This window comes from Diospyros lotus, chromosome 8 (assembly GCF_014633365.1).
Source record: "Diospyros lotus cultivar Yz01 chromosome 8, ASM1463336v1, whole genome shotgun sequence".
Lineage (NCBI taxonomy): Eukaryota > Viridiplantae > Streptophyta > Magnoliopsida > Ericales > Ebenaceae > Diospyros > Diospyros lotus.
The window spans coordinates 6,054,565-6,069,756 of NC_068345.1; the positions used below are offsets into that span (position 1 = coordinate 6,054,565).

Here is a 15,192-nt window from a genome sequence, read left to right on the forward strand (position 1 = left end):
ACAAGTAATAGCTGACATTGTTACTTAGGTCAATAAAGTCCAACAATGTTTTATCATGTATGCATCTTTGGTGGCAGCCATCATTCTCTCTGAAAATCTACACGCATGTATTGACTGTTAATTTGCATGAGGTATACTTTTGATTTGAATTATCCATAGGATGCCTTGTATATCAAAAAGATGGGCAATCAAACTGATTTCTTGATTCAATAGAAACCAAAAGAGGTAAATAGGGTCCCAAATAAGGAGAGAAGTAAAAGGCAGTTCGATTATGTCTATTCCCAATCCTAAATGGAATGTGGGGATCATATGGAAACATGGTATCTATTTAGATATGCTCAAATAACCCTTTCTCATAATAAGAATCTATATTGCTATTCCAGCCTGGTCCATATGGAAGGATTTTGTAATTGTGGATTTGAATCGATCATTGGATTATAGATTATAACTTCATAATCCAAGCAAAGCTTAAATTGTTATAGAGAGGAGAAACTTTACTGCATCATTGGGCTCAATGCGTTAAATGTTTAAATATTAGGTTGGCAGTGTGGTTTGAATCCAGAATTTTGCCCTGCTGGCCTCACCCTGGTGTCATTTTACTGACCACCAACTCAACTAAAAGTATAAGCTAATGGATAAAGGGATACTTTATCTTTGTTGTTATTATTTTTACTCTCAATATCATGTGGTTACTTCTGTAAAATAAATTTTATCTTTCTTCTTTTTCTCTCTTTTAATACAAGATGATGGTTTGAGACAGTAGTTGGTTCAGCTTGTATAAGATAACTGTGTTCAGACTATTTTTTTTTATATATATAGCTATATATGATATAGATATTTTGGTACTGGAAATTTCATGATCTCATGCAATTAATCATTTGGTAGATTGACCTACTGGTTCCTGGAGTTGCAAATATACTTGTTTTATTTGTATTAAGGAAACTGACAAGTTTACTTTTATTTGCTGAAACAGTGGATGGTGAATGGAGAAGTTTGCATTGGACTCTTTGCATTAAGAGATATTAAGAAGGTATTTTCCCAGCCTCCTTATTCATTTCTGTGCTTAGCTTTTTTGTTCTAATCCAAAAAAGCTGTACTGCTTTTACTTGAAGACATGTTGGGATTGCTTCTTGACGTAAATTTCTGGCATCATTTGTGATTGTTGATGGTATGAAAATGGTTTGGATGTTAAAATTTTGTTGAACTGTTGAAAATGCGATTTTTTGGACCTTAAGCTAAATACCATGCTGGAACCCAGAAATTAATTTCCAAAAGCCCTCCCTTTTTCTTATTCCCAACCTGAGGTAGAAAAAGAAAAGGCTCTGCTGCTTTACCAATTTTAGTTGATGTATAAGAATAGTGCTGCCATATTCAGCCCACTAGAGTAAAGTTAGGCTTGAGTAGCAGTTGCTATGTAACTAGAATTTTATAGTCATTGTAATGTGTAGAATATAGTTTTGTGTTGGTCGATAAGAAGCTGACTGTTGTTTTCTGTTCGACTGAGTGTGCACTCTCCTTGTCATTCTCAAGCACATGGTTAGGAGGATCAAGATAATCAGGATTAAAGCATTAATGGTCTCTTTCATTATTTGTCATCATTGGACGTCACCCTTCCCCTTGTGCAGGAAAAACAACATATACAGCCTTTATCCCACTATGTGAGGTCGGCTACATGAATTCTAGACTTCCATGTATTTTTATCTTTTGTCATATCTTCATTGAGGTCCATACACTTCATATCAAACTTTAATGTCTCTCCTAAAAGTCTTCTTGAGTCTGCCTCTACCTCTTTTTTTGACCAATTGTTCCTTTCATCAACTCTCCTCACAGGAGCGTCTCTTGGTCTCCTTCTCACATGACCAAACCATCTTAATTTAGTCTCTCTCATCTTCTCCTCTATTGGCACTACTCCTACTTTATTACGAATAACTTCATTTCTAATTTTATATTTTCTTGTATGGCCCACATCCATCTTAACATCCTCATCTCCGCTATACTCGTTTTTTGCTCATGCTGGTATTTGATTGCCCAACATTTTGAGCCGTACAACAAGACTGGTCTTATAGCTGTCCTATAGAATTTTCCTTTCAATTTTAATGGGATTTTACTATCACATAACACCCTCGATGCATTTCTCCATTTTAGCCAACCTGTCTTAATTCTATGTGTGACATCCTCGTGAATTTCTCCATCTTTTTGAATCACTGATCCCAAATATTGAAAGTGGTATTTTCTTTGTAAGATTTGATTTTCCAATTTTATTATAACATCCTCCACTCTTGCATTCTTACTAAATTTACATTCCATATATTCTATTTTCTTTCTGCTTAATTTAAATCCCTTAGATTCTAAATTGTTTCTCCATAACTCAAGCTTAGTGTTCACTCCTTCTTTTGTTTCATCCACCAACACTATGTCATCTGCAAATAGCATACACCATGGCACCTCTGTCTGAATATCTTTAGTGAGTTCATTAATCTAAAGCAAATAAGTATGGACTTAGTGCAGAACCTTGATGCAATCCTATTGTAATTTTAAACGGTTCAGTATCCCCTCCGCATGTTCTGACCCTTGTCTCTGCACCGTGATACATGTCCTTAAGAGCTTGTATATAGGCTATTCGGACTTCTTTCTTCTCTAAAACCCTCCATAATACTTCTCTAGGGACCCTATCATAGGCCTTTTCTAGATCTATAAACACCATATGTAGATCCTTCTGATGATCCCGATACCTTTCTATTAGGCGCCTCAGTAGGTATATAGCTTCCATTGTTGACCTACCAAGCATGAAACCAAACTGATTTTCCGATAACTCTGTTTCTTTTTTGAGCCTCTGCTCTATTACTCTCTTCTAGAGTTTCATGGTATGGCCCATTAATTTAATTCCTCTGTAATTTTCACTGTTTTGAACATCTTCTTTGTTCTTATATATAGGGACCAAAGTACTCTTCCTCCACTCATCTGGCATTTTTTTTGATTTAAGGATCGCGTTAAATAATTTCGTTAGCCAGGAGATGCCCTCTTCTCCCATGCATTTCCATGCTTCTATTGGTATATTATCCGGTCCCACCGCCTTATAATTTTTCATCTTTTTTAATGCTTGTCTTATTTTAGTTGAACTTATGCGTCGATAAAATGTATAGTTCACATTCCTTTCGGAGTTACTAAGATGTCCCAACCTAACTCTTGTGTTGCCATCATCATTGAATAATTTTGTGAAGTACTCCTTCCATCTCTCTTTAATCGCTCCCTCATTCACTAATACATTTTAATTTTCATCTTTTATGCATTTCACTTGATTTAAATCCCTTGTTTTTCTTTCTCTTGCTTTAGCTAGTTTATATATATTCTTTTCTCCATCTTTTGTATCAAGTCGTTTATATAGATTCTCATATGCTTTTGACCTTGCTTCACTAACAGCTTTTTTTGCTGCCTTTTTTGATTCTTTATAATTTTTTTGATTTTCTTCATTGTTGCACTGATATATAGCCTTATAGCAATTTTTCTTATTTTTAATTTTCAATTGTACCTCTTCATTCCACCACCAAGACTTCTTAAGGTTAGGGGCTCTACCATTTGTCTCTCCAAGCACTACCTTTGTTGTGCTTCTCAGGGCATTAGCCATTTCTCTCCACATTTGGTTTGTCTGTCTTTCTCCATTCCATTCTCTTCTACCCCTTAATTTTTCTTTGAAGATTAGTTGTTTCTCCCCTTTTAAATCCCACCACCTAATTCTTGGATTTTGTTTTATGTGATTTTTTCTCTTCCAATTTCTTACTTGGACGTCAAGTACTAGAAGTCTATGTTGAGTAGTCAAACACTCTCCCGGTATCATCTTACAATCTCTACAACACACCCGATCCTCTTGTCTCATGAGGAAGTAATCTATTTGGGTACTTGATGTGCCATTTTTATAAGTGATTAAGTGTTCGTCCCTTTTTTTTGAACCAAGTATTGGTTATGATGAGCCCATATGCCATTGCAAAATCTAGAATAGATTTACCCTCATTATTAATTTCCTCGAATCCATACTCTCCATGTACCTCTCTATAGTCGTTTCCGTCTCTACCCACGTGACCATTTAAGTCACCTCCTATAATCACTTTCCCTCTTCTTGGTATCATTTGTATGAGTTCCTCTAGGTCCTCCCAGAATTTTGCTTTTATCTCCTCACCTAATCCCGCTTGTGGTGCATATGTACTAAAGATATTCATAGTCATTCTTCTTAGAATAACCTTCACCATAATAATCCTATCTCCTATTCTCTTTACATCCACTACCTCATCTACTAAGCTTTTATCCATAATAATCCCCACTCCATTTTTCACTCGATCATTTCCTGTGTACCATATTTTATATCCAGTTTCTGACAAATGAGGAAAAAGAAGGAATAAAATAAAGGGAAGGAAAGAAAAGGGGGAAAAGGAAAACCTGAATGCTGCCTTGAGGAGGAGTTCTGGATAGGCTATGCATTGTCTTTGATACTTCTTAGGGTGTGGTTTTCTTAAAGAGAAAACAGAAATTTTATGTTTCTACAGTTGAATCTATTCAGTGCAATTGGTTTTGTATTCTTGTTTGCTAAATTCATCGTGCTAGACATTTGATCTTCCCAGGAGATACTACCAGTAAACATATGGTAAAGCACATGTAGGGAGTTAGGGCTTTTTTTTTTGTGTGTGTTTTTTCTTTTATTTATTTATTTATTTATTTATTTTTTTTGGGGGGGGGGGGGTGCCTTAAAACAGATAGAAGGCTATAAGTCTACTGAAAGTTTTCTGCAGGACTTTGTTCTTCATAGGCTATCTGAAAAATGCCTTCTCTTAGTACATGGGTTTGTTGGTTGCTGGAGAATCTGGAAAATTAAGATGAGCAAAGTATGATTGGCAAGAGCATCTTTTCACTAGTATCTGGACATGTGACTCTGGTACAAGGTTCTACTGCCTGAAAACGAAGTGCTGTATCATATAACTTTATGGTGGCGGGAGAATTTGGCTTTTAGTAAATAAGATTGGGTAAATTACACTCATGTCCCCTAAGTTATGCTAAATTCAGGGGACTTCTCCTTCATTTTGGTGAATTAAAATGAACCCCCCCCCCCCCCCCCCCCCCCCATCCATTAAGAAGTATAAGATGACAATTTACCCCTTTCTCTCTTTCTCTCTCCACACTCTCCTCTCTCTAATTACAGGGGAATAAAAAGGAAAAAGCTGAAAAGGAGGGAGAGAAAGAAAGAGCAGAGGCAGGGAGAGAAAACATCCAAGATGGTTTGGTTCAATGTGAATTTAACATCATCAGGAGCTTTACTAAAAAAAATAAAACTGAAATTTGAAAAATAATTACATTATATACTAAAACAACAAACAACATGTCAAGCCTTAATCACACTAGGTTGAGTGGACTACAAAATTCTAGCTTCTCAATTGTTTTTATCTATGGTCATATCTTCTGTAAGGCTCCTATAACTCAAATGAATTACATTATATATATTATGTTATTTCTGTAAAACTAATTAAAACATAGAATAAGCCTATTGAGTCCTACATTTCTGTATAATCCATTATTTATGTTATTTTTGGATGTTAACTTATGAAATACATGCCTTTTTATTAGTCTTGCTAAAAAAATAATTCAAAGTTGTTGATCCAAGGTAGAATTTAAATAGAGGTTAAACTTTTATAAGTTAATTCTATGACTAAAGTTGTTTTATTCTAGTTATTCTTACAAATTCAAATAGAGGTTAAACTTTATTTTTAGTATTGTTCAGGTAAATACTTTTTCCTTTTGTCTCCTTGGTATTTGTTATATTTTCCTATAATATCATCTATCATATTATGCATTTTTTTTTGGTTTATGAACGGACTTAATTTCTTTTTGTTAGACTCAATGATTAGATGTTTATGGATTCCAATGGTAGTTGTTATTTAGAAACAACAGTGCTTGCCTCAAGGTTAGTATAGCTAGTTAAACCAAATCAAGTGCATTTTGGGTAACATACATTTCTTAATTGATGTCAGCATCTCCTTTCTAATTCTATTAATGGCCAATTAGCAATAAGAACTATTACAGATTTTTAGAGATATGGGCAGTCAATGTAATTTAATAAATATGATAACCCTTTTGTCTAGTTGTAGTGAACCTCAGTAGTGGTCAGTATAATTTATTCTTATATTTTTATTAAGTTTTGTTGCATATAAAGAAGCCACACACCCCTGTTTGGTTATCAAACACTATAGATGCTTAACTAATCTTCATGTTCTTGTTTCAATTCCCAAAAGAATACCGACTATCATAATTCCCACAAAGCGAAGTGCTTGTAAGACCTTGTACTTTTAAATATCAAAGAGACAAGTAGAGAGACAAAATAAATCATATAACTAATAAGCTAGCTTCTTTATTTTGACCATAGGAAGGTTAAAAAAAAAAAGTTGTCCCGACCAGGATTCAAACCTTTCCTATTTGTTACTAATGGATTTAAAAAAAAGTTGTCCTCCTTTGATCCTCACATATTTGAATGGATTTATGGTAAGTCAAGTCCTTGGCTGTTCTATGGAGTTCTGTTGTTTAACTCCTATGCCTTTTAGATGCATGCATCACTATTGGTTACTAAAGGAGTTTTAATATGATTTTTCTGCTCTCCTATTTTCTACCTTCATATGTTGAAAAAACTCCTGTCTAAATTTTGTATTTTGTGGTGAGTTTTAATGAATGTAGTGATGCTCACCAGATTGTGTGTTATACTTTACATGTATATTTATTTCTCAATTCAGTTGTTTTGATCTCTTTTTACGTAGGTAATCTTTGGATCTTTTGTTGTACTTTATATCCTTATCCTCGGATTTATTGTGTCAGGGTGAAGAAGTAACGTTTGATTATAACTATGTACGGGTGTTTGGGGCTGCTGCAAAAAAATGTGTCTGTGGTTCATCTCATTGCCGGGGCTATATTGGTGGTGATCCATTAAAAACTGAAGTAATTGTTCAGGGTGATTCAGATGAAGAATACCCTGAACCTATAATGGTTTATGAAGATGGTAATATTGATGATAACTTGAAAATTTTAATATCTTCTACCAGTTCCTTTGATGAAACAGAAATGCAAGCTGCAGACCATGTATTAGGAAATAAAGATAAGATGGACAAGTCTGTGTATGCTTTTGGACAATTGGAGAGTACCATAGAACTGCAAACTGCAGGCATATGTGTAAAAGATGAAAGTGAAACTGAGAAATCCACAAGTGATGTTCAGCATGCAGAGGTTAGTACTGAAGATTCCTTGAACAAATCTGCATCCACTGCAAGATTGCAAATGTCATTGGAAACATGTAACTCAATGGAAACCTTGGCACCTTCCTCTCAACAACAAGAAACATACTCACATGTAGATGATGTCTCAAGCAAACCCATCTCTGACACTCAGCATGAGTTTGTTTGGAGGCCAGAGACTTCTGTGCGGAGTGTTTTCAGCAGCAAACTATTTTCTGATGCTATTGATTCTAAGAAAAAGGGTAAATCTGATGCAATTGAAGACAGGCGCACCTCAAAGTCGCGTCCCCTCATGTATACTTCTCGCTCATCTTCTTCAGTTAAGAAGGGGAAATCAAGTAGTAACTTTATGAACAGTGAAAAACCTGATATGATTAACAAATCCCATGTGCTGCCTCACAAGTCTAAAAAGATTGTGGAAAGTTCGCTCAGTAGTCGTTTTGAAGCTGGTATTTCCAATGTCCTTCACTCTTCATTTCTATCCTTTTCTTTTTCTCTTATTGGTGATGGTGTCTCGAACTGCTCATGATAATGTAGTTTTGGCTCGTGTTGTAGTTGAGGAGAAACTCAATGAGTTGCTGGATTCTGATGGGGGAATAAGCAAAAGAAAAGTAAGCAGTTTTCTGCTCATTCATTATTGAATGCTTTCTCTTTTGTTTGTCCTTTTTCTTGTGACATTGTTCATGGATTAAGAAACTTGAGACATTAAATTTTGTGCATTACACGATTCTGTATGTCCATGTGCTTTAAATTTTATTGCAGGTGCATCCCATCATCAAGCTTCTTTTTTTCCCTTTCTTCCTTTTGTTTGTGTTTATTGTTATGGAAATCTATTCTTATTACATTTTGGTGGTAGGTTAATAGCCATGAATTGATGTAGAACCTGAATGGTGTATGGAATATCTGTTATCTTTGTCACTGTCCTGATTGTCAAATGATTGAAAATCACTTACTTTCCTGGCCACTGGTTTGATAAATGTCTGATGAGATTGCTGTTGATATGTTTAAATTCATCCTACTCTTTTCAACAGGATGCCCCAAAAGGCTACTTGAAGCTTCTTCTTCTGACTGCAGCTTCTGGTGATAGTGGCAATGGTGAAGGAATTCAAAGGTTGTTTTGATCATGCCCTTTCATTTAATAATATTTTTTGCTAAATGGATTCACTTGACCTCATTGTTTTTGACAAATTGCTTATAAGTTTTGGTAACTTATATGCATGTATCTGTTTTGCAGCAATCGTGATCTTTCTATGATCCTTGATGCACTCTTGAAAACAAAATCACGGATGGTTTTGGTTGATATAATCAGTAAAAATGGTAGTGATTTCTTACTGTATTCTGTTGCATAATTTGGTGGTTGCAGAAGCAATTAACGTGTACTTGACCCCGCTTTCATTAAATATTGCTTTTCAGGTTTGCAGATGTTACACAACATAATGAAGCGCTATAGAAGGGACTTCAATAAGATTCCAATTCTTCGGAAGCTTCTCAAGGTGTACAATTGCAAACCTTATAGTCTTGTTTCTACATCTTTTTCATGTTCTAACAATAAAGAATGTAGTGTCTGTTTGAATTCATTGCACTCCTCTGTTTTTTTTTTTTTTTCCCTTCCTTTGGAGAACAAAAAATAGGAAACATTGTTTTATAACACATTATGTTTTCAGAAACGAGAAAACTGAAAACAGAAACTGAACAAAAATAAGCACAAGGAAAGGTGTTTCCACTTGTTTTCAAAATAGTTTTGCTATTTTTAATTGTCTTCCATGGTATCATTATCATAATCTACGATTTGTATTATAATGGTATTATTATGGTGATCTTGTCATTTTATTGTTATATAAAGTATTATGATGTTATTAATAATATTTCTCAAACAATATTTTGGTTCTATAAATGCTTATTTTTTATTATAAATAGTATCATCCATTTTAGCTGACCCCACATAGTGGGATAAAGGGTGGACATGTTGTTGTTGTTGTTAGTATCATCCATTTATTATTCTAAGAGGTTACATTTGCAATTTTTTTTTGACAAAAATTATTTAGTGAATGATTAGATATATATAATTACCATATAAAATAAACAGAATTTTTGTCAAGCATGGTATCTTGTTTTTGTTTTTAGAATTTTGAAAACAAACGAAGTTATCAAACTCAATGTTAGGTTTTAATAATCCTAATAAAAAAAATGAAAACTGAAAATGAACACTTGAAAATTCAATGCATTCAAATGGGCCCTTAATTCTAGATAATTTTATGACTTGGTGCGGCAAACATCTCGTATTGGCTTGTCAGTTTCTCCCAAGCTTTCATGTCTTTGGTTGGTGTGGGAATTGAGAAATTACCCAACTTGATGACTATAGTGAGGTTGGCCGATGGTCCACACAGAGCGAGCTCATTTGGGTTGCCAATCATTACCAACCTGCTATCCAGTCTATTGTTCAAGGAAAAAGGAAATATTGAAACTGCCTATTGTAATTAAGAATTTTGTAGCTTTTTGAGAAGCATACGTGCAATATTAGTTACTAGTTTGGTTTTTTACAACCAATTCTTAAATGTTCACTTGAGATGATTTATAACTTGGCCTTATGTTTGCAATTGGATTTTCATGGATGATCTCTTATTACACTGCCTATGTTGGAATGCTCTCCTAATAAAAGAAATAAAAATGGCTGGATTCAATAATTACGAATCTAGGAGAAATTCATCAGTAGCTTTATGGTTGCTGATGCAGGTTTTGGAGTATTTGGCAGTGAGGGGGATACTGACCTTGGAGCATATTAATGGAGGCCCCCCTTGTCCAGGGGTGGAGAGGTCAGGACTTACAAATAACATTTTATTGAGCTGCATTGCTTTTTTCCAAATGATTGGTTCTATTCAAAATGCTCCTAGTGGTGTTTTAAAGACATCAAAACCCTTTGCATGTAGAAATGTTCAAATGTCAAGAGTACAAGAACTTCCTGTCATTGTGTATGCATGTTCATTTTGTTTTATTATGTTCTTTTTTCCATGTTCTGTATGTGCACATCCCCCCATGGGAATACTAGTGCTTTTAAAAAAATAAATAGGGAAGTAAGGCCACTTTTAAGATGGTGATGTAACAAATTTCAACATATGTGGAACATTTCTTAAAATGTGTTGGGCATGCATCTAAAGATATCAGATTATTTTATTTAATTTTCATGAAGATTTACAAGTAGTTGTCAATTTTGTTTACTAGTAAAAGAGGAGGAAGTAAAATTAAGAAATCAATAAAAAAACTAAAAAATATAAAATTGGGAGGCTAAATCTCTCATCTAGAACCCAAACTTTTAATTTCTCTAGCAACAACAGTTACAAGCTTTACTTTCTCCAGCAAAATTTTAAAATAAAAATAAAAAATGGAGTGGTGAAAAAGTAAGAAATCAGTGCATTTTGGTGAAATCAATTACCCCAAATTGAGGAAGAAATGATTAAAAATTAGAAGAATTAGTCACTACTTTTTAATTGGTTGAAGAAAAATTGAGAAAAATTCCCGAAACCTGAAACAACCAATTTGGCAAACAGAAATCTATTTTCCAATTGCTAAGAAGACATTAATAGAAAACTAGAAAAAGTCAGCTGCTGCTTTTTAAGTTGTTTAGCAGAAGTTCAAAAAATCCTAAAACTTGAAACGATCAATTTAGTATAAAAAAATATGAAACAAAACAAGACAAGCCTTAATCCTACTAAGTGAGGTCAACTACATGAATTTTAGCTCTTCAACTATATCTATCTATGGCCATATTCTCTGGAAGGCCCTTAAAACTTTTCCAAAATTATGAATAAATCATATAGAATTAGGGGGAAAAATCAGTTACAACTACTAAATTTGTTCAGCAGAAAAAAACATTCCTTTTTCCTTTCTTGCTTTTTATGATTGCTATGCATTGCCATTATAATCAGAGCAACAACTATAAGTGGTCAACACTGTCACCCCAATCATAGTTGAGACACAATCACAACAAAACCCATACAGTTGCCAATCAATAGCTCGAGCACCTCCTCAGCAGGTTAACCCAAATATGAACTGCCTCCAAATTTGGCCATTCCTAACCCAAGGAACCTCTGTTGCAAACAAATCAACCCCCATTGATACCAACCCAACCTCCAGCAAAAAAGAGCTCAAAAGTGGATATGCCAATTTTGAAGGGGGAAAAACGTAATAGAAAAAGGAGGGAGACAGGTAGGAGGATAGAGGAGGAGGCAGGTTGTTGTTGTGGGACCTGGGAGGCAGAAAAAGAAATAAAGATAAGAGGAAGATGGGAGTTGAACATAAAGAAGAAGGAGAATAGAAAGATTTGGTTTCTCTTTGGTAGAGGTAGGCTCAAGACAAAGCGGGAGGAGAGTGATCTTCATTTTTCTTTTTTCTTTTGGTTTGATTTTTGTTCTGGTCACATTTTATTCTTGGCCATCTTAGAGGATAAACTAGAAATTTAAAGAATTTAAAGTTTAACATGTTTAGTTAACTAATCTCTTGATGATGGGTTGGGAAAATATGTTATATGTTTGGTAATGTCAAGGTGTGCACTGTTATTGTCAATATCTTAAAGAGTATTTCCTCTCCTCTCAGTGTAAAAATTTTGTATATGGTTCCCTTTCCTAGGAGCTGTGAGAGGATTGATCCTTGTATGAGAGGATTGATCCTTGTATGAGAGATCCAAAACCGTAGCATACTAGTTTTGGTTGTCGGGACCAGCATATATAAATTTATCAAAATGCCCTCACTGACTTCTGGCTTCTGATATCTGAAATCCCACAAATTCAAACTTTCCTAGAATTTAACCAAGTTATTTTATTCTGGCTTCTGTTTTATTTATTTATCAGAATGCCTGCAGGCAGCCATTGCTGGATGGCTGGTCAGTTGCCACCCCTGCTGCCCCTGCCTGCAGCTTCCATACTGCCAGCATGCTGGGCAGGCTTGTCATTGCCTGCTGGCTAGCCTATTTTCATATATTAGGTTTCCTGCGGCCAAGCATTCCTATATGAGTTGAATAGAACTCTGTGTTGAGGGTAAAATAATAGTATAAAATATAAAGTTTGCTCTTTATCTAACAACTTAAACTTTTAGATCAGATGGTGATTAATAATTTAACATGATATCAGAGCAGGCAAAAAGTCTTGAGTTTAGACCTCATCGCCAACCCAATATTTAAATTATTGCACGTGGTTGGACTAGTTATCAGTGAAGTTTGGTCACACATGAGGGGGCATGTTGAGAGTAAAATAATATTATAAAAGATAAAAGTTAACCCTCTATTTAACTGTTCAAGTTTTTCAATCAAATGATTGTTAACCATTTAACACTTTGTACAATAGATGTTAGGGTACTTGGTTCATAGTTTTCTTCCAATTTGTAATTAATGAAAAGAATTCTTTTTATTTTGATATGATGAATATTGATATACTTCTAACCTAAATAACTTCCCTTGAAGTTATAGTTATTCCTTTCTGCGTACATATAGAATATGTTAACCTTTCATCTTTTTGTTGTGTTGTATATGTTGGAAAATTTAAGCATGTCCTGAATGAGTTTGTGTTGGTGCTTCTTGGGAGAAACTTCCTTAGAATTTTGCATTTTTTGGTGCTTCTTGTCCTGAATTTAAGCAAGTTTTGACAACCAATTATTCTGTTTTTCTTTATCAAAGTATTGTATGCTATGGTGATAAACTATTTCTTTTTGCCAAGATATGTGCAAGGTTGATCTGTGAAATCCTGCTACAATGTTGGTCCCTCATTGTGTTATGTGTCATGTAATTTGTGTCTTCGAAATGTTTATGATGTAGATTGTGATTCTAACTTAAAACATTCCAATAACTTACTGTCATGTATCATTTTAGATGTTTTTACATGTATAGAAACATCAGTTGCAACTAAATTGTTCCTTTTGGTCTCAAGTTAAACCAGTCTTTGTTGCCACCAATTGCTGCAGTACTGTTCCTAGACACCGCTTGATTCTCTTCAAGTTTATCTTTCTTGTGCCTGTTCTAAGATTGTGATTCATTTATCCATGTTTGACTCGTGTGTTTGTGCAGCTTTAGGGAGTCCATTTTGATTTTGACTGAACATGATGACAAACAGGTACTGTCTTTAATCTGTTTCTGCAATTCCTTATTTGAGATTTTGTTGGGTGTGTTCACCAATATTGGTCACTTCTATGCACTAAATGCTGGAAGGTTTTCAATTATTGATATATCCATTATGCTATATCCTCCTTTAGAAGGTTCTGGCAAGTGCAACTGTTACTTTTGCTGTCTCTTAAATCATTCTGATCTGAATATTAGTGGGGATTGTGGCCTAGCGCAAACAAAAAATTATCTTTCATCTATTGCTTATATTAATTATATGAGAGCCCTTGGTTTTATTCCAATTACCACACCTCTTGTTTGGTCACTTTGATTGTGTTTTGTTATTGCCAATTTTTACAGAATATCATTTGTGCCTAACAGGTCCATCATATTGCAAGAAACTTTCGAGATAGGTGGATTCCTAGGCCTGCCAGGAAAATCAGCTGTAATAGAAATTTTGCACCACAGAGTCCTTGGTCCGATCAAGGTGTAAAAACTTCGGGAGTGACAAATAGCATCAAACAACCAATTGTTGCAACAAATTCAGTTGATGTTGGGCTCTTAAATGGCTGTTCGTCATCTTGTAGTGCTGGCTGCTCAACCAATGGGATAAAAATGCGCAAGCGTAAAAGCCGATGGGATCAGCCCGCAGATACAAACACAGATATGAAATCTCCTCAGCATAAGGAACCAAAGATTCAGCCTAGTTTGTTTGAAAAATCACTTCCAGGCTCACAACCAGAGATTGGTGGGGTGGTATTGGAGCAGATAAATGGGTTAAATGGAGAAGACCAACGAAATCTCTGTCAGCATATGGAAAATCCAGCAGATGATGGTAGTCAGAATATGGATGAGGATGTTCCTCCTGGATTTTTTCCTCGTTCTTCATTTTCTGTTCCATCTAGTGCATGTCCAACTGTTAGTGACATCCACCAAGAAAATTGTATCCCAGCAATCTCTTCTTGTAAAGTGGTTATCGGACATCCTAATGGAACATTAATCAGTCGGCAGGCTGTTTCTTATGGCATTCCATTGCCTGTTGTACAACAATTTGGTACACCTCAAGCAGAAAATCTTGAGAGCTGGGTTGTTGCTCCTGGCATTCCTTTCAATCCTTTCCCACCATTGCCTCCTTATCCCCGTGACTGGAGAGGACCTCCACCCTGTGCGGGTAACCCAGTGACAAAGAATAGATCTGCAGAGAACAGTGAACGGGGCAATCATCACGCTGCCTTTAGTTACCCAGATCAGAATACAAGTACTTCTGGTCCTTGTCAATCTTATGTTCAAAGTCCAGGTGCATATAATCAACATGGTTTTCAACAAGCGAGGGGCATGTATAATTTGGGAAGGAGGTATTTCAGACAGCAAAAGTGGAATAATTCAAAACTCCCTCCTTGGCTTTGGAAAAGAAATGGCTGCAGATTCATGGGAAACGATTTAAGAAATGGGATGTGCAGCCCAGGTGTAATGACTATGGGAAATGTGAACATAGGTCCAAAGAGTTCAGAAGATGTAAGCACCGGAATGGAAAGAACTTGCAGTACTTTTACCCAGTTCCCGCAACAACAAAATTAGTATTGATTTATAGGAAAACCAAAAATTGAGAGGAGCTTTTGAATTTTCTTTTATGCTTCCTTTGATGTAATTCAACTCAGACTCAGCTCGCCTTTTCTTTGCTTTTGCTAACCTTTTCAAGATCGCATGTCCGTAGTATTTATAGTTTCAATGTGCTCATTTGGATTTGACAACCTCGACCTCAAAGAGGTAAGTGCTTTTCATTATGTTCATCATTTGAATTGAAAATGAAAAAAATCTGACAAATAAAAAACATTGATCGATCCA

General features: G+C 35.2%; 1 protein-coding gene across 2 annotated transcripts in view; it reads left to right on the plus strand.

Annotated features, from left to right (window-relative positions):
* LOC127808349 (histone-lysine N-methyltransferase ASHH2) overlaps nucleotides 1-15,192 on the plus strand; it is a 54,803-nt gene extending 39,611 nt beyond the window's left edge. For both annotated transcript variants that reach the window (XM_052346858.1, XM_052346859.1), the window contains 9 exons: nucleotides 974-1,030; nucleotides 6,850-7,711; nucleotides 7,818-7,873; nucleotides 8,294-8,373; nucleotides 8,497-8,579; nucleotides 8,676-8,755; nucleotides 9,996-10,075; nucleotides 13,315-13,360; nucleotides 13,729-15,192. In XM_052346858.1, coding sequence (XP_052202818.1) covers nucleotides 974-1,030; nucleotides 6,850-7,711; nucleotides 7,818-7,873; nucleotides 8,294-8,373; nucleotides 8,497-8,579; nucleotides 8,676-8,755; nucleotides 9,996-10,075; nucleotides 13,315-13,360; nucleotides 13,729-14,925 — 2,541 coding nt within the window. In that variant the 3' untranslated portion in view covers nucleotides 14,926-15,192. The remainder of the gene's footprint in view (nucleotides 1-973; nucleotides 1,031-6,849; nucleotides 7,712-7,817; nucleotides 7,874-8,293; nucleotides 8,374-8,496; nucleotides 8,580-8,675; nucleotides 8,756-9,995; nucleotides 10,076-13,314; nucleotides 13,361-13,728) is intronic.